This window comes from Sinocyclocheilus grahami, unplaced genomic scaffold (genome assembly GCF_001515645.1).
Source record: "Sinocyclocheilus grahami isolate Dianchi unplaced genomic scaffold, SAMN03320097.WGS_v1.1 scaffold230.1, whole genome shotgun sequence".
Lineage (NCBI taxonomy): Eukaryota > Metazoa > Chordata > Actinopteri > Cypriniformes > Cyprinidae > Sinocyclocheilus > Sinocyclocheilus grahami.
Window position 1 is genome coordinate 1932415 of NW_015505409.1, and position 21515 is coordinate 1953929.

Below are 21515 nucleotides of genomic sequence, written 5' to 3' on the forward strand. Positions count from 1 at the left end.
TTATAAAAAATAAACAAATATTTTCTGTGAAATTCAGTAGTTAATTATACCATTATATACTTGCCTGCTAAAAACCCCCCCCCAAAAAAACCAATAGAACCCCTCCCAAAACACAATAAAAAATGTAATGGATTTCAGGGTTATAATGGGAATTGTATTGGTTTTAATGTAAACTATAATGGTGTCTACTAGTATTTGATGGATTCTATTGGTGGGATGTAATCTGGCAGATGGCAACCAATAGAACAACAGTCATTCCTATTGGAATAATGCCCAAAACAAAAAGGAATTTTGTAATGGTTTAATGGAAACTATAAGAATTTCTGTGATGGTTTCTATTGTTTTTTTCAGCAGGGTAATGATACCCATACTGTGCTGCACATTATTGACAATATTGAGCTGAAGCTTGACTTTGCAAATTTAAAATCGCAAATCAAATCGCAATATCTGTCCAAAAATTTGAAAAAAAATCGCAATTTGATATACTTGGCACAGCCCTACCAAGAACACTTGCTAACTCAATCTTTTGCACTTGGTTTTTGGCTTGTTTAGTCACAGACATGTGGAAGGAAGCAATGGCAGAAAAACGGGGGGAGGTGATATAAGGGCACTAGTTCTCTCAAAAGAACCGGTAAGTAACCATAACTCAAAGCATCCAAAAGAGGAGCATCAGGATGATGCACATGCATTAGCCTCTATATTGACTTCCTAACATTATTGCCATTTGGTTTTTATGGATCGCTGACACTGGAGCAGAAGCTCATCAGTAATCATCTACTTATGGATTTTAGCTCAGCTTGCTTTTTTATTTATTAACACATTTAGAGACAGTATATAAAACGTGTCTATGCGCTTATATAGGCAGGCTTGTGATAACAAAGATGAGCAAATTGGATAAAATAAAAATAAAAATGCATCCATAGAGTGATTACACGATTCTAGATCATTTGAAAGCCCAGTAAAAATCTTATAAACAACAAAATTTGTCAGCAAGCCATCTATATGATGAGTGCATTTTCACACACGTTTAGAATGCCTGCTAATTGAAATAAAGTTACAGGTAGATTTTTTTGTTGCAACGTTTATGATTGACGAGATAAATCCATAATGCATTATGGTAAATTATAAACTTACAGGGAAGCTCTGCTAAACTTATATCATGAATAATTATGTGAATTAATTATAGCTTACTAAAACCATCCAAAATCACCGCTGCAGTGCAGCGAGTCTAACCTGTTGCATAGCAACTGTAGCAGCATTACTGCAGATCCCTCACCTCGAGTAACACAGGTCTGCCTAAACCCATACAATCCATAAACCAGGATTCCCGCCTCAATGAAACCTCAGAGAGAGTTACCAGTGAAGAGAGACATGGAAAGAGGAAACGAGAGACAAAGCAACGGGACACACTGTGGAGGTTGCCAACAGAAAGTACTACAGAAGCAGAGCCGCTTTCGGCAGAAGCTGAAGCACGTCTGTCTTATCTAGTCAGTGTGGAAATTTCCATTTCCTCTGCGAGTCCATGAGCACCCAGAGGCAGCAGACTACAGCTGACCTGACTGAAGCACCCCAGCAGCCGTCCAACCAGACGTCATGAGCCACACAAACAGCCAATCAGGACAGTGTCAGAATGAGAGCTGCTCAGGGCCAGCAGGTGTATGTAGTTGGCTAATAAATATGACCTGAATGATAGAGGAGAAGGGTAGAATATAGAAATGAGGTAGAAAGATCACCAGGTAAGAGAGATCCTGTGTTGTGACACTCATAACATTTTTTTACAGGTACAATTTAGACTGGATGAACCACCAAAAAAAATATAGTACAAATAAATAAAAATATAAATCAACAAATTCTGATCAAGAAGTGACTGACTTTTGTATTTTAGTGAAACGTCTCATCTGGATTCATACAATGATTTAACTTTTATGGTTATATTGATTATATTTATACAATTAATTAAATTAAATTAATTATACAACAATGAATCAGTTGTTCCATAAATGTCAAATTCTGTAAACCCATTAGAAGGTATTTATATTATATCCTTTTTTATTATAGGAATTTATTGTTTATATATATATATATATATTTATATATATATATATATATATATAGTTAGTTATGTTGTTATAAAAACATATATACTTTATTATTATTATTAGTTTAATTTTATTTCGTTTTTTTAGGTTGCTCATACAGAATAAATAATTTTTTTTGTTTATATATAGATAAAAAAAAAAAAAATTCTGTATGAGCAACCTAAAAAAAAACTAAATAAAATTAAACTAATAATAATAAATTATATATGTTTTTATAACAACAACAACAATAACAACAATAGTTATTAATATTATTATTATTAAATTTGACTCTTACTTTTTAGGTTGTTCATCAATAAACTGTATAATAATAGTAATAATAATAATAATTCTAATATATTAGTGTTACTTCACACTGCCCCCTTTTCTTCTACGCTTCTATCAAAGAATCTATTGGGCGCAAGCACTGTGCTTCAGCCAAATGGGAAGGAAAGAGGAAATGGTTCTGGAAGGCTGACAGGCGGGAGCTGAGGATGACCATATAAGGTTAAATCTGCGGTCAGCAGCCGCCTGCGCTCAGTCGCTGCAGCAGGAACAGTAGGGGGCTCCTGGAATACAGACTGGGAATCAGAATGACACATCCATGGCCACACACACAAGTTCAGTTCTGTCCATGTGGCAGCACAAGATATATGGAGGTGGACTTTGAGGAGACTGAACTCATTTCCTTCCTGTGTGCCCCTTTTTCCTGTTTCTCTCTTCTCATCTTTGGTGCTCTCGTTCTCCTGCTTTCCCGCTTTTCTGTGAAGTGACAGCAGGAATCGTGTGTCTGCACAAGGGCCCAGTTCAGAGGCAGGAATCCCCAAAATATGTCCAACATATGGTTGGATCAATAGGCTACTAAATATTTTGGCTTTAATATGATACTAAATCAATACCTAAAGCAGCAAATAAACAGTCTAGGATGACTGATGATTTGAAACCAGAGCTGTAGTACAGATTAATATCAGTAATTTGTAACCCATTCAGTTTCAACTTTTCAGCAACAACTTAAATTCTGTGCAAATGTCATGCAAAAAGTGCTAATCTTTTTTTAAATTAGTAAATTGAACTCTCATCAAAATTGATGAACTTCACATTGTTACTTAGGGCTGCACAACACGGTTAATCACAATTATTTTGCTCAAAAATTAAAATCATGATTATCATTCATGATTACTCTCATTTAAAAAAATATATTTTCATCAGAATTATTGCACTTTTATAAAAGAACAAATCAACTTGCATGGTTTGCTCTGAGATTTATTCGCAGCAAACAGCGCAAATGTATTACATGTCTGGTTATATTTCATATAATTTCAGCAGAATATATCAATAGAGATTGCTAATCTCCAATGCAAGTTGCCGGTGTTTTTTTCCATAATGCAGAGAGAGCGTGTGCTCATTGTTGCATGGTTGGGAAGATTAAGTAAAGCCCTGGACAGAAAATATATTGATTTAATAGAAAAGCTCATTTCAGAATAAATAACCAGTGGGCAAACATCACAGAAGATCATGCCTAATAAATTGGGAGAAGCAGACATCATTTTCTCTAATATTCACCAAGGCTGCATTTATTTGACCAAAAAAACCCCACTAAAACATCAATATTGTGCACAATTTACTATTATGATTTTTTTTTCTATTTTAATATATTTGAAAATGCTTTTTTCCCCCTGTGATGGCAAAGAGGAATTTTCAGCAGTCATTACTTCAGTATCACATGATCCTTCAGAAATAACTGTAATATTTCTATTGTCATTTCTACATTTGATCAATGTTGAAAACAGTTGTGCTGCTTAATATTTTTGTGGAAACTGCGATTCATTTTTTTTAATAAATAGAAAGTTCAAAGGAACAGCATTTAGTAGAAATATAACTCCTTTGAAGCTATTCAAATATCTTTACTGTCACTTTTGATTAAGTGTTTTGATTCAAGTTAATGTGCCATTGCTAAATAAAAGTATTAGTTTCATTCATTAAAAAAACCTTACAGACCCCCAAACCTTTAAATAGTAGAGTACAGATTTTACACATAAATGTCAATTCTGTAAACTCAAAAGAAACTCATGCGTCAACATATTCATGTCACTTTGCATAAAGCATTAATCAAAAGGCCTGCAGAAGCACCTTAAATCACTGTAGTACTACAGTCGATACAGGTTAAGCTCCATCGTCAGCATTTGTGGTGCATATTAGGGTTGTGACGGTGAGGAAATTTTCCCACCGGTTAATCGACGTGTGACAACACCGGTAATACCGCGGGGCGGGGGCGTTCCCTCTTTTCCTCGCTTTCAAAGCAATTGTTCGTTTTTAGTTCGTTTGAATTTTCCCTCTTTTCCTCGCTTTCCTTCGCTTTTAAATAGCTTGTAAAAGCTGCGTGCGCATTTTACTTTCACTTTCGAATTAGCGGCAGTTCAGCGTCAATTGCTTGAATGCAACAACAAAATACAACGTCAAACTCACTTTAGCGTATATATAAAACATAGAACTTTTATTAACAAAACAAATAAAAATACACCATGCTATAGGGCAGGCTATGCATAATATAAAATAACTTACATAAAGTTTAAATGAGTATACAAAACTGGAAATAGGCCAAGTAAACATGTATAATATATAACCAAATAAATAAGAAAGGTGGAACGTTTATTAGCAAAACGAGTAAGAAAGCTTGGAGACACGGCATACACCTTGATGTCAAATAAAATAAATAAATTACACAAAGTTTAAATAAAGTAAAAATCGGCAAACAATGTGGAACCAATTAAATAAGAAACGAATGTTTAAAAAAAACTTCAAAAAACACCAAAAGTCAACCGGCTTTTCAAAATCCAAAATACTGCCAAACAGGCGCTTTTGCATCTCGTTTCGAAACTAAATCATCCGCGATCGTCTTGTTTGTCTCACCTCACTCTTCTTGTCAGTCAGCTCGACTCGCTCTCCTCACTGGAGAAATGAAATCTGATCTGTGATGCTGTCGTTCGGCACGCTGCATTGAGCAGCCACGTTCAGTTTTTAATTGTAGTGTCTGTTCTTTTACTGAACTAAATAATTTTTATTACTATAAAAAATCAAAACGACGGTGGGGGTCGGTGCTGCGGTGGGCAAGTGACATAACCGGTGTTGCGGCTTAACACCGGTATCACCGTCAGCACCGTCTATCGCGTCAAGCCTAGTGCATATCATTCCAAAATTACACAAATTACCGGCTTTACATGGTCATGATGGGAAAGATAAGCCATTTTATCATATCTCATCTGTCTCATGTTCACGCGTCTAATGCTTTAGTCTTATCACACGTTTGCTTGCATTGCAAGGCTTCACCGTGTCATTTTTTTTAAAACTGGAAATGATTATCTGTATAAAAATGCAAATGCTAAACTCAAAACATAAACTGCAGAAGACTGACTCAAATGACCAGACAGTAAAAGTTTCAAAGTCACTAAATACATGCCCTGGATTTGAGTTGCCAATATCATAACAGAGACTTAGCATAAGTGCAAACGGGCAGTTTCCTGTGCAATGTTTCATATTTTGTGTGGTCAGCCAAAGGGGACTGGTCAGTGTGAATGGAAAGCATGAATGCAATGTCTGCGGAAGACTATGGCCATCCGTTTCCCACCGCTTCCTTCATAAGTTAATGAGAGAACACAGCTGAATGAAGAGGGAGGGTTTCGGGAGAAAGACAGACATATGATTAGTTAGACACCTGATGGTCTCCTGAGGGGGAGAGACAATAAGAGTCTGATTCATGCTGCTCTGCCTCCCACACAAAGAATCCAGCCACAGCCCAGCTCAAACGCCCCCCGGGCTGACAGGACGGCACGACAGAACTTCACTGCTCCTCACAGCAAAACACACGAGAGTCAGTTAAAACATACAAATGCACCCATGCCATGCCACGTTCAGGTAAAGATATAAGGCAGCTCAGTCTAACAAGAAATTAATCAAAAAGAAGCGTTTAAAATGAGCATATTGCAGACATACAGTGTCTATATCAAAAACTCTGTTTATATATATATATATATATATATATATATATATATATATAACAAAACTAACTGAAAGCAAATGATATGTGCCACAAAATGTTTATGGTTAAACAAACACTTAATTGATAGTTACTTTCGCCAAAATTGGTTGTAAACAAATGCAAAAAAATATAAAGTTTAAAGCAAAACACTAAAATAAATGTGTAAAAAAAAGGATGTGAGGGATATATATATAAAAAAGTACTAAAAAATAAAATACTAAAACCAATTTTTGAAAATAACAAAATGGCCAGTATTCAAATTCGTTAATATTTAGAATAAATCATACCATAAATAAATGACAAACAAAACACTAAAAACTAAAATTACTAAATGAAATGTAAAAAAACACACATAAAATTATTAATTTTAGAATACATAACAAAATAGGCAGTATTAGAATTCTATATATGTAGAATAAATAACATTTCAATACTTAAATACTTACTATAAGTGAATTTAGGCTCATAACACTATACATTATGAAACTATACATTTATTTTGAAATTTGAGATTTTTCTCAGGTCGTTCCAAACCTGTATAACTTGAGAACCCTAAGACAAAATATCTTCTATGTTCCACGGAAGAAAGTTCATTAAACAGAACGACATGAATGCAAGTAAATGATGAATTAAGATAAGCATACTGAAACCCCATCAGCCTTTCTACAACTCTGACCACTTACACTTCAAGAGCTATGAACACTCAGCCAAACAGCTACCACTGCTCCCTGCTGGGAAACAATAGACAGACGCATGGGTCTGAGGATTTTGGGGAATCAAGTGAGGATGAGAAGTTCCCATACAGATTTGAGCTGGGAAACAAAGAGCTGTGCAGAACCTGGCATACGCACAGGGACAATAGCTCCCCCAGAGCCAGCTGTCCGATTGCAGGGGGCTTCTGGGAACGGGACGGCATGGGAAGACAGACCATAGATGCAGTGCTGCACTGAACCAGAGCAGATACTTAGGGAGGGGTGCAAAGCGTCAGATGAAGAAGGACAGCAGGCAGGACATAACACAGGCACAAAAGAACCAAAAAAAAGACTGAAGTGAAGAGTTTCTTTGAAGACTAAATTTAAAGAAACTAGGGATATAATGATTCACTCAACTCACGATGCGATACGATTCATGATACTGATTTCACAATATGATTCTCATGATTTTTTTAAACAAAATTTGATTTATTATATTATGAATGAAAAGGTGTCTTTTTATTATTTGCTGCACATTTCTTTGTTTAACTGAAATATGTTAAAAATATAAATACAAATAAAAGAAATTTCTTCATGTAAACAAACTAAGGCTTTGCCTGTGCTCTTTCTTTCCTTTTTAGAGGTAACCACTGAATTTGAATCATGATTCCAAACAAAGATGCTGCATGAGCAGTTTTTAATCTAGATTGTATAATTTCGAAATTTGAAACTATACTACATGAAACAAAAACAGCAGACAGGCTGAATGAGGCGCAAACTCACTCTCTAACAGCAGGTGGCGCTAATGGAATAGCAGCAATATGTGCCCCTGGACCACAAAACCAGCCATAAGTAAATTTTTCAAAATTCAGATTTATACATCATCTGAAAGCTGAATAAATAATCTTTCCATTGATGTATGGTTTGTTAGGATGGGACAATATTTGGCCGAGATACAACTATTTGAAAATCTGGAATCTGAGGGTGCAAAAAAATCTAAATATTGAGAAAATCGCCTTTAAAGTTGTCCAAAATTTCGAAATTTGAAACTATACTACATGAAACAAAAACAAATTCAGATTTATACATCATCTGAAAGCTGAATAAATAATCTTTCCATTGATGTATGGTTTGTTAGGATGGGACAATATTTGGCCGAGATACAACTATTTGAAAATCTGGAATCTGAGGGTGCAAAAAAATCTAAATATTGAGAAAATCGCCTTTAAAGTTGTCCAAATTAAGTTCTTACCAATGCATATTACCAATAAAAAAATAAGCTTTGATATATTTACAGTAGGAAATTTACAAAAAAAATCTTCATGGAACATGATCTTTACTCAATGTCCTGATGATTTTTGGCATAAAAAAAAATCGATAATTTTGACCCATACAATGTACTTTTGGCTATTGCTACAAATATACCCCAGCGACTTAAGACTGCTTTTGTGGTCCAGGGTCACATATAGTGTTTCGTTGGTTACCACTGTATACAAAGCAGCATTGTGCTTATGAACGCTACTTTAATATGCATTATACAGAGGCAAGATGAAAAAAAAACAAAAAAAAAACTTCTAAACTTTTCTGAAGACATTCAGTTACCTTAGAGATGCATTTCATAAACTCCCACCCCCCAACTGTATCGTGACTCATTTAACAGCTCAACCAGCTTGAATAGTCACATATTTGTATCGATTTTTTACTGGCTCAGGGTGCATTGTTACGTCCCTAAAAGAAACCTTACAAAAAGCAAGTTATGACAAGCCATCCCAACTCACAAAACCCACCGATGCCACATACTGCAAGTATGACAGTCTGAACTTGTCAAAAAAAATGCACTAAACTAGAAAAATCTGTAGAATACAAAAGCAATGACATACAAATTCATAAAAAAAAAAAACCTGGAGCCTCAGCAAAAACGTTTAATCCCAGCTCATTTCAGTCCTACGTCAAAGGAACGGACAGAAGGATCAAGCAATCTGCTCGGGGAAAACACAACAGTGAGAATATGAGAACAAACATGACTTATTTTCACAGATTAATAAATTCCCCTCACACTTGCATTATTCATCTGAACATCAGGGATGGAATGACAATGGATTTATACTTGTATAATCCATCACTTTTGTTTAAGCTAACCTGAAACCTGAGCTTCAAGAACCAACAATAAAACCAATAATGTAAATAACATAAGAGTCATTTGCAACTGTTCTCAGTAGCCTGAGCTCGTCTGGCCAGCGTTTGAGTGCGACATCATTTATGAGCACGTGCGCGTGTGGCGCTGATGACAGGCTTCGGGATCCAGGCGAGAGCCCGAAGAGGTTTGGATGCCACAGTCGCGTCTGAGCGCTCTCTAATTACAGAGAACTGTTCCGCTTGTCAACACCACTGCTCCGGGTTGTCGTGTTAATCTCGCCAGTGTTACCGCAATAATCTAAAATAGATTAGATCAGATATATGAATCCAACACTTTCTACAGATGGACACCTACTAAACACAAAACTCATAACTAAGTCTTATAGGAATAGTTCGCCCAACCTTGTCATCATTTACTCATCTATTTTATGGTGAACATTGAATTATTTCTCAAAATATCTTCTATATCTTCTTTTTTGTCCATAAATTGGAAGTCATTGGTAACCAAAACTAACTTTCTCCAAAACATCTTCTTTTGTACTCCCACAGAAGAAATAAAGTCAAGTTAGGAATATTAAGAGGCTGAGTAAATGTTGATTATTTTTTCACGTTTGGGTGAACCAAAAGCAAGCATGGTTTACAGCCCATTCTTACAAAATGTTATGCTCACAGGAAGAGAATGCTTCAAGCTTAGTATTTAATGCACATGTTTATGTCAAGTTAATGCACAGATGCCGTTATTGAGATTTGCATAGAGGAGGTGACTGGCTAAAGTGTCCTAAAGAACAAATTATGCAATGTCCTGACCACAAGATTACACATTTTTGTGTTCACAATAAAGAGACCTAAAACCGAAGGACCATAGAGACTAATTAGATCAATACAATTGTTATTATTATACATTATATATTTGCTAATTATTTTTCACAATCTAAATGGCTATCAATTACCTTTTGTTTTGGGCTGTATAAATGTTAAAGGGGTCATATGATGTTGCTAAAAAGAACATTATTTGGTGTATTTGGTGTAATGAAATGTGTTTATGCGGTTTAAGGTAAAAAAAAAAAACACATTATTTTCCACATACTGTACATTATTGTTTCTCCTCTATGCCCCGCCTTTCTGAAACACGTTGATTTTTACAAAGCTCATCGTTCTGAAAAGCGAGGTGTGCTCTGATTGGCCAGCTATCCAGCGCGTTGTGATTGGCCAAATACCTCAAGCGTGTGACGGAAATGTTACGCCTCTTACCATACTGTGATGATGCCCTGTCCAGCCGGAGCGACGAGACAAAAACATTAAAACCCATTATAAACGAGGCATTTGTTGCATCCAGTGGGGACATAATTATGGATTATAATGACTTATACTGTCTTTTTACGTGTTGCGTTGCATCGCACCGCGTAAACATAAAACCATGTCTGCATTTGTAATCGGAGAAATGACAAACAACAAGCGCTACTCTACACTGCCCAAAAAACTTGCTTTAAATATAAAAAATATAAAACTCTTTCAATATAAAAAAAACGTACTTCCAGTATGTGAGTCAGAACAGCCGGCATTGTCGTCTACTCTCCCAGGATCAGTCCACGGTGAAAGCCGATCCGGTGATCCACATAGCAAAGTTGTTGTATTTCCTCAGCAACCAGCACGGATCAGCTCAAGGCATGACTAAGCCGATATGCTACATGCTATGATACATGGTGGCGGCAACAACAATACCACAGCGAGAATAAAAGTTACGCCTTCTATCTTTACGTGAACATTTGGGCGGTGTTATGCAAATCCTCCCACATCGTGACGTAGACATGTGGGGGCGTGTTAGAACAAGCCGTTTTAGGTAGGCGTGGCTGACTCTTAACTTTTATAAAGAATATCTCTTTGGATTTGAGACTTTAGTCTTTGCAACTTTACAGATCTTCTTTATGCACCAAGAGCTTGTAACACTCCAAAGAGAAAGGAAAAATTGAAAATCGCATCATATGACCCCTTTAAGATACACATTTCTCATTCTGTTACCCAATGTTGACTAATTATTTAAAATAAAATACATAAAAATAAGCTACTTTAACTGTAAATATTATTGTTGGGTGCTATTCTTTGGAGAACTACCAAATGGTGACATTGATCAGTTGTCTGATGATCAAGTGTCTGGCACACAGAGCAATGATGAAATCCATCTCAAAGAGCTACGCTGAAAAACCAAAGTGAGTTCAAAGTGGAACAAGCTTGTTTTGACAGAACACGCACCAGATGGGTTCACTATCGCCAATGTGGAAACGCACCAGAATAATTCCTCCCTCAGAACGCATTACTCACCCTATTTCACACAGCAAACTCCATATCAGCGTCAACACTACACATTGGGCTCTATGCTATCCGTTTCGGCTTGTCTTGCGTCGGTTCTAAAACAAACCTGAATTACGAGAACATTCTGTCTTCATGCCATTTCCCAACAAAAACAACTGAGGCCCAACTAACACAGTAGAAACTCTAGGGCTGGATTGAGTCAACCCTCATTGCTCAGGGGGTGAGAATCAATGTGATTACAGTAAGTCCGTAATGTAGTTAACACCCAGATAAGCATATTTAGCATATTAATTAAACACCTTCAAAACAATCTGGGCTGGTGCAAAATATTTTGGCAAGGGTTCTTGCAAGGGAGACTCTGTGCATGACTGTAGTAGTAGAGTATCCTCCACAAAAGTCTAGCATTAAGACATCACCTGTCTCTCTCCCCTCCTTGTTTTTTTTTATCATTTCTTTTAATACTTCCAAACCAGAATTTGACTAGCCATCTAAAACAAACAAACATAGGATGCAATGGCTATATATCCACCAGGAATTCCACTTAAGCAGTGACATTTTACAGATCTCTTACCTTATGAAGAGGCAAAACCATGAACGCTCCTCCTCCGCTGGCTTCCACAATTATGGCAACAAATTTGGGGTTGACTGCACAGAAGGCGCTATCCCACGTGACCCGGGACACCCTGATGTCATCATAGCATTGGTCGTTCTTCACCGCCTGGCCGAACACATGCCGGAACTTACTCTGTCGCACAACCCGTTTGAACATATCTGTAGAGAAAAACAGGACGAGAATGATGAATGAAGTCATCACATGAACGCTCGAGTGCTTTCACTGAACAGTCATGAACCACGTACAGGAAGAAATGGTTGAAATGCCATGCATTCATACTAACTTTTCTTAACGACAAGTATATCTGCAAAAATTCAATGCATTCCAAGCGCAATTCCATGCAAATTTCAATTTAGGCACTGCCATCTGTAATCCAATGGTGTTGTGTGTAAATAGCACTTTTACAGTGTTTAAACATGGTCTTAATCCACTAGCTAGTTTAAATATAATCCTAAAACGTAATCCTAGAATGCTGCAACAGTTGCACTGTGGCACTTCAACATGACGGAGTTAACTGATAAAACTGCCAAACATTCACATGATTTCAAAGTGTCTGGCACACAGAGCAATGATGAAATCCATCTCAAAGAGCTACGCTGAAAAACCAGAGTTCAAAGTGGAAAAAGCTTGTTTTGACAGAACACGCACCAGATGGGTTCACTATCGCCAATGTGGAAACGAACCAGAATAATTCCTCCCTCAGAACGCATTACTCACCCTATTTCACACAGCAAACTCCATATCAGCGTCAACACTACACATTGGGCTCTATGCTATCGGCTGTTTCGGCTTGTCTTGCGTCGGTTCTAAAACAAACCTGAATTACGAGAACATTCTGTCTTCATGCCATTTCCCAACAAAAACAACTGAGGCCCAACTAACACAGTAGAAACTCTAGGGCTGGATTGAGTCAACCCTCATTGCTCAGGGGGTGAGAATCAATGTGATTACAGTAAGTCCGTAATGTAGTTAACACCCAGATAAGCATATTTAGCATATTAATTAAACACCTTCAAAACAATCTGGGCTGGTGCAAAATATTTTGGCAAGGGTTCTTGCAAGGGAGACTCTGTGCATGACTGTAGTAGTATCTTTCATAGTATAGACCGATACATGTTGTCAATGTTTGGCCATAAGATTATTAGCATGAACAAACTAACAGTAGTGGTATCTCCACTTGTGTCAGTTCCAAAATCATCAATCATCATCAACATTGTCAATCGATGAGGGGTATGACCTGAAAAAATCTGTTGCAGAATATGAAAATCAGGGTTATTATAGTTAACTAAAACCATTAAAAAAATGTGTAAAAAATCGGGGGGTTGGGGATTGAAAAAAATCGGAAAATAATCAATTTTAGCTAGTTGCTAAGCTAATTATTAATTTTTATTTAGTTTAACTTGATGTACTAAAGTAACTTAAACTGAAATTAAACATGAAAACTATATAGATATTAAAAGTCAAAAACACAATTCCAATTAGGGATGCGCAGTATACCAGTACTGGAAAAATATTGGTATACATTATATTTCAAACGGTTCGATATCATAATTTTGCTCATTTCGGTATTTCAGACGCTGCTGTTCCGAAGTACACCTGTAGTCGGCAGTGCTTCCCAAAATGCTGCGAAACCGTTAAATGTGACAGAACAACGCGATGGATCATCAATCAGATGAAACTATCAATGAGCCAGAAACTAGTAAAAAGAGACAACAGTAGAAGTGAAATATGGCATTATTTTGCATACATAACAGATGACATAGGTGAACGAACTGACCTTACTGCACCTGTATGCAAGCGTTGCTATAAGGAGGCAACACTTCAAATGTTTCCAAGCATTTGTCACTTGCTCATCCTGATCTTTTCCGCGAATTTAAAGATCCACAGGTGAGTGCATCATCATTCATAAATTCAGATTTAATGAACTTTTATTCACAACTGATCAACGCACGTACATAAGATGTGATGCAGAGTAAACACGAAAGCTCAAACGTGAGTGTGTGACACGCTAGAACCGGTTTAGTTTTGGTCACATAATATTTGCACATGCATTTAAAATAATGACATTTTGAATGAAGCAAGAGTTTTGCTATATTAATTTTAGTATCAATAATATGAAGGGAATATTTCTGCCACACTGCAGATGGCTAATATGAAGTATCGATTCAGTATCGATACCGAGGTATCACATTCTGGTATTGTACCGAAGCCAAAATGATGGTATCGAGCCATCCCTAATTTCAATTACTAAAACTTTAACAAGTATTAAAATGAAAACAGAACACTTAAAAATAAGAACCAAATCAAACTATTAATAGTATCTCAATGATACTAAAATAACAAATAGGCTACATAAACAAATAAATGAAATAATACTGTGAATAATTTATCCATGCATATGTTTCAATGTGTACAAATATTTTTACCTTGTAATGTTAATTAAAATTTCATAACTGGACTCTGTGGTGGAGCCCTGCACGGGCCTCAAATATAGGCCCTAGCCCGAGACGCTCAGGCCCTAGCCCGGCAGCTCTTTAGAATTCTTGGCCCGAGTCTGACCCGAGCCTGTCTTTTTTCCCCCCTTCTCCCAAAACAGCTTATACTACTGTTTCAGCTATTAAAATAGTTCAGTTTTGTATGTAAAGTCAAAGTGATTAGATTTTGTTTCGTTTTTTATTAAGTTAATTTAGAAAAACGTTTGGAGCATTTTATTTTGTTCGTTAATTGTAAGTTGTTGTTTTTTTTGTTTTTTTAAAGTAATGACCAAGCGGCCAGCGGCAGCCAGTAAGTTGATCATGTTTGATCAATTTAGCCTTCTCAAATCATCACGACTTGCCTAAAACAAAATCTATAGATATAAAACAGTTCAAGCATATCACAATGTTAGTTTAAATGTTTAACCTAGATAAATGTGCGCTATTAGACGCATATCGAATCGTTTGTGCGGAGAGCTAAAGCGCGCATTACAGGACAGGGAGGCGCCGGTGCGATCACTTGCATTGGAAACAACGTAAAATGCGCCATCATTTTTGCTCATAAAGGTAAGAGTAATACATCACTCGGAACTGTAAAGTGTCTACTTTTATTTGTGTGCACTCACAATATCAACAAAACATTGTGCTTTTATAAAATAAAGGATAAATAGGATGCGCTTTCTGCAATTTCGGCCAGGAGCGCTTCACAATGATGAACCGAAACTCAGCGAATACTTGCCTCACAAACTTGCTAAATATATCTATAGAACATTTTAAATTACTACTTTAAAACAAAATAATTCAAATCAAAAACAAACTTTTTACGGATTTTATGCATTTCTCTCTAAAGGCACGTCCAATGAGGAGATGGCGAGTCAGGATCGTCATCTTCATCTTTGCGACACGGATTCAGAAAACACTAATTTATTAATAAATAATTAAAATATCTCCTTACTATCCCGCCCCCAGCCCCAAACACATTCATGATCATTCATTTTGCTGGGGCTTTGCGGCACACTTTAGCCTATTGCATGCGTTTTTTGCTGTCATGTGCAAGGATATGTTTGCAGATTCATTGCATGCATTGCATTGGGAACTTTTAGTGACTCCCCACGCTCCAACTTCTCCCTGATGCTCTGCATGGTCAGCTGTCACCTGTATGCTAATGCGTGCGTATATGCATTGCGTATTGCATAGGCTATGTATAATATGCCTATTTATAATATAATCAATATAACAATATTTTATACAGTAGCCTGTGTGTGCTCTGCACGTATATGGGCACAATAAAAGGAGAAGCTAAATGAGACCGAAAAAAATGGCCCAGATGGGCTTGCAGGCCTCTCCTCTGTGGTGAAATAGACAGACTTCTAGAGTTTTATCGCAACTTTTAATATGCTTTTCCCCTGTTCTATTTTTATATTAGCTGTCAATAGTGAACGGTAGAGGACGAGGTCTCCTGAGGCCGGTGGAACAGCGCGGGGGAATGAGGACAGGAAGCAGTTTGACTGTTTGACTGAGGGAGAAATGTGACCTTTGTTTCCTGATAATACAGTGTAAAGCACAAAAGGTTTTACACCAATCACATGCTACAAATTCTGTCTCTCATCACCATTGATATCCCACTGTACAGAAGACATAGACATATTAACTCCCATACACCATTTCTAATACACATCTGTCAATATGTAAATAAACAATCTTATCTATTCATTTGTTAAGACCACTGTTACTAGAAGTGACTATCTGCTGTGCTGCAAATCAAAACTTTAATACAGCATCTTAAATTCTATTAATCTCTAGGGGGAAAAGATGCATTATGACTTTCATCTTGTTCACAGATCAACAATTAAACAGTTGTGCAGACACAACGGAAGAACACCTGTGTTAGATGCTGTTTTAAAATCATGAAATAGATGCACATCAGAGTGTAATGAATTAAGGAAAATGGAAGGACTGGTTTCTATGCATTGGTTGTAGATTGGAAGCAGATGAAGCTTGGCGGTTTAATTTAAGTCCAGCATACGTCCCCTGATTTGCACCATAAAACATACGCATTGATAAATCATTTGCATTAATATAAAGCACATGCATTCAGAAAGTAGAATAGCTGAATTTTCTTTTCATGCTTTCATTTCAACTTATCCTGGCTGTAACCAAGCATTCTTAATGCTTAAACCAGATTTAAAATAAATAAAAGACAAACCACCAGATAAAAATGCAGGGTTTTTTGGTCATTTTTATTTTTTTATTTGCCTTTATTATTTACCATATTTGACTATTATTTTTATAATAAAGGCAACTATTATAAAAAAAATTTTTTTAAAGAATTATTTGCCTTTATTATTTACCTTATTTCTATACACAGTGATGGAGAGATGAGACCGGAAATGATAAGAGACACTAGGGGGATGGGATCGGGAAATGACATAAGTCAAGCTCACTCGGGTGATCTGTATATATGCCGCCATGCTTGCAATCCCCATCAGAACATGTCTGATAAACGTTTATAACTCTTTGGTGAATGAGTTGACTACAGTGAACAGACCTTCAAAGGCAATTTTTTATCATTTATATATGTTACTGTGTTTTATTACAACATAAATTTGAAACCGGTAAAAAGAGTGTTGATGCAGCAGTTCATTTGGGTTTATTTGACTGATTACATTCAGAACTATATTTGTAGGTTAATAATTTTAAAAAGGCATATTTTTTTGCTTATATAATGCCATAGGCTTACAGTGTGTCCCTCTTTTTTAAAAAAAAATCTTAATTTTGAAGAATAAAAAAAAACATTCTTGTTTTGAAGAAAGAAGAAACAATAATCGTCATAGGTCCAGCCAAAATCTGATTTATTTGTTTTTTTCCAAATCAATATTGATATTTATAACAATATTGATTTACTACTAATGAAAAAAATAATAATTTACAACAAAAAGCATTTTCATTTTTAAAATGCAATGTTTGAAAAGATTCTGCACAACAAAAATTTATAAATTAAAACATGAAAAATATCTTGGCTGCATGACATTTCTTAAAAATATTATTATTATTATACTTTAAGCATATTTTCATATTCAATAGTACTGCATTTCTGTCATAATTTCTTCAAGTTAAACCTAACTTTTATTTTGTCAGCTTGTCACAGAGATCTTGGAGTTTGATGAGTTAGAGTGTGTATGACAGTTTTTCACAAATTAAAAGTGTGTGAATTGACTCTCAGAGCAACTCTAACAAACTACAAACACGTCAGTTGGTCACTCTTTTGTTTCTGTGACATTTTATTAACAAAAGGCCATTTGATATTGGGAAGATATGGCGATGATGCTACATCTCACACTTCCTCCAGCACCACAGAAGGCCTCACACAGCGCACTACTATAACAGCAGGCTCGAAATACCACACACACTCCAAACAAACTCAACTGCTGTGATTTCCTCAATCTCACCCCTTTCATTGCTTCATTTCCTATAAACTGCTGAGGTCGACTGCCTGAGGGTAACAAGTTCAGAAAGAAATGCAATCTCTTTGGGAGCACAAGTGGAACCGAAAAATGTTGTTTGGGCAGCAGAGACAGAGAAAAGCAGCTTTAGGTTCAACAAACTGTCTTTTGTGCAAATAAGGATGTACACAACAACAGACACAGGGAACGTTGTGGTTACATTGCTTCTCTTCTTTGTTACTGCTCAGCTGAATAGAGCAGCGAATGAAATGAAGCAACAGAGAGCTACAAGACAACAAACCCTAAATTCACAAGACCCAAACTTCTAACTTGCATAAGACAGTATGCTAGCTTAGCAGACTAACTGAATTGCTGCTTAAATAAGTTTATTAGGACAATTAGCGTAACAAAGGGACGGTCCAGTAACTAACAGTAAATTACCAGAATCTTTCCAGAAATTTACCTGAATTTTTTTTTCGCCCCTTTGCAACTCTATTTACAATGTGCTATATATATGCAATAATCAGATTCATTATACTGATTTATTTGTGAATATTTCAGGTATAATATCAACTAATTATTTCAATTATTCACTGATTCCACAGCAATAATGCTGCAAGCTACAACTCTGAACTTTAAGAATCAACATCACATAGCCATAATGAAAATTGTGACTGATCAGGAAATTAGTAGAAAAATGAACAAAATAATGATTAAGGTGGATTTATTTATTGGCCATTAACTTCATTCTGAAGATTAGACTACAATGCAAATAAAACAGTATTTAAAAAATGGAACAAAACAGAAACTTCAAAAAAAGTTCTCAGTAATCTCAGTGAAAAAAAATGACAATAAAAAACACGCTTAAATTGAAAATAATAAAAAATAAACATGAATCAATTGATTTGGGGAAAAAATGAACTGGACAAACAAGTAATAAATAAAGTGGAGCAATAAATAAAAAGTGAAATGTGGGCAGATAAATATATGGAATTGTTATAAAAAAAATAAAAATTAAAAAAAAAGGGCATCATGCATAACTTTACCTGGCTCAGAACTAGACGTGCCGGTATTCGGTAATGCGATATATCACGATAATGAATATGCATGATATTGTTATCGTTAGAGATGCACCGATTGACTGGCCAGTGATCGGAATCGGCCAATTTTTCACCGATCCGGGCCGGTCAGTTTCGCGTCTTGCCGATTCCGAGCTGATCCTTTTATTGCCGGCGGCGTGTAAACATGTCGTTTCGCGTGAGAATGATTCTAATTTTAATTGCATTCAGTGTAAACGGCGACTGATAATGTATTTATGTCGTACCAGATGAGGCTTGAACAGCCTGAGTGAGTGTGTGTAAGAGAGACAGCACACACAAAGTAACTCACAGAAATATATTATAAAAGATATTTACAAAATATGATTTAGGTAAGCAACATTATACGGCCATGTTTCCCCGAATATCAATATCAACACGATTGCAAAGTGACACTGATTTTATACAATAGTATTTCAATAAACAAGAAGTTAAAATTAAGTGACTTAGATTTTAGACAGTTTTTGCTCAATTTAGCTGATGAAAACAGTTCAGATCAAAGCCACAGCAGAACTGTTGTGTGTCTCCGAGCTACACGCAGCGGTGTTTCATTACTGAATGAATCCACATTTTTGAACGAATTGAGTGAGTCATATCTTAATTGAAATACTTTTGTCATTTAAAATAAAATTAAATATTTGTGTGTGAGAGATTAATATTTTATTTTAACATACCTTTTTGTACTGAAACCAATATCTTGTGCACTAAAAATTTTAGCTTAATAGGTACGTTTACCCTATTTTCAAACTTTTTTTACATTTTAATCTTGACTACAACATGACCTAGATATAGTTTGAACGTGTTTTGATTCTTTATTGTTCGGTCACACGTTACATTAGGGCTTCATTAACATGAGTTAGTCTAATTCATTAGATAACAAACTGCCAATGAAAAATTCTTCTAAACATTCATTAATCTTAGGTAATTCCAATATTTAATAATACTGTTAAAATCAGAAGTTGCAACTGGGTTATTTAATGAGCTAACATGAACTAAGAGTTGTATTTTTTAACAAAAGATTAATAACTTCTGTAGCAAATGTAGCTATTGCTCACTGTTAATGCATATACATTCTGAACAGAAAGGTGTAATTCAGAGCACGTGTAAGTCAATACCTCATGATTGTGAAATTTATCAAATCACCACACCTCAAAATCCACACCACACCAGAAGCGGGTAAACTACATCGCTAATATGACAATCACCGCAAACATCCAACATTGCTATACGCTTGCAGTGCAGATTATGTGTAAAGAGTGCACTTGTAATATATTCAGTCATTTGCTTTGGGAATAATGCCACATAAAGTGATAATCAGATGGTCTTGCAGTGCCAGAAGGACAACCTCACACAAACAGCTCTGGAAAAGATCCTGTCTAGAATGCTGTTCAGAAACAATAAAAAGGCAGTAAAGACTGGAGTGAACTCCAAGTGAACCTTTGTAAAATGCATTCAAATTCCAATGACGCCCATGGGCTATATAGAGCGACCCAAACCAATCATGTTCAACACTGGTAACTATTAATGAGATAAGACTCTCTGGCTCAGTCAGAGCAGCAAATGGTTAAACCATTAAATCCAATCTAACTGAACAGTGTAGCCTCGTTTCCAGCTAAAATATGAGTCTTCTATCTATGATATTGCTTTCTCCAGTGAAAAAGTTGACTTCTGAAAGGGAAATGTGCACAGATCAAGCACCAATTACAAAAGAATATAGTTTTAAACAAATATTTTGGTAGATTTTAATGTGAGAGGACAACAGGAAATGGACGTTTTCACTGGAATGAATCGTCATTATGGATTATGGAATTTTGGCCAGAAGTGACGAATTACAGTTAAAAAGCCTAAATTATGAATTTCTTATTACAAACACGCAGCATTTCACTTCACCAGACATTAATTGATGGGAGTCGATTTAGCCTGCTTGTGAATTATTGTGATATTGCGTTTGGACTCTCATTCTGACGACACCCATTCACCGCAGAGGATCCATTGGTGAGCAAGTAATGCCAAATTTGTCCAAATCTGTTCTGATGAAGAAACAAACTCATCTACATCTTGGATGGCCTGAGGGTGAGTACATTTTCAGCAAATGTTTATTTTTTACAACTATTCCTTAAAAAAAGTCTAATATTTGATAACTAATATTGTACCGACATATTGTGCATCCCTAGGAAAAGGTGCCATAAAGTCACGTTATGAAATATTAATTAGAGGTCGACCGATAGTGGATTTTGCCGATACTGATAGCTAGGTTGGACCACACTGGCCGATACCGATTAATTAACCGATTGTTTTAAAATTGATACTGAACAAAAACTAAAAGTGCTTTATTAACAAAACCAGTACTGAACTATACTAGTAGTAGTAGTAAAAATAATAATAATAATAATAGTAAATGTTGAAATTAACACACTCTAACAAGGAACAATACTTACACAGCTTTCATTAATCTTAATGCTGCAAATGGACTCTTATTTTAAAGTGTTACCATTTAATTTCAACTGTCATGCTTAAAGATGCACATTTTTAAATATATACACAAAGGCTATAGCATTAAAATTATATACATATGGATATTGTATGTATACTCTCAGACTTGAACTGCTTCTATTCTTGAACACTTGATGATTATC

General features: G+C 35.8%; 1 protein-coding gene across 1 annotated transcript in view; it reads right to left on the bottom strand.

The window, feature by feature from the left end:
- LOC107597328 (uncharacterized) overlaps positions 1-21515 on the bottom strand; it is a 94554-nt gene that overhangs the window by 24389 nt on the left and 48650 nt on the right. The window contains exon 2 of the mRNA XM_016288342.1: positions 11824-12023. Within this exon, the coding sequence (XP_016143828.1) occupies positions 11824-12023 (200 nt within the window). The remainder of the gene's footprint in view (positions 1-11823; positions 12024-21515) is intronic.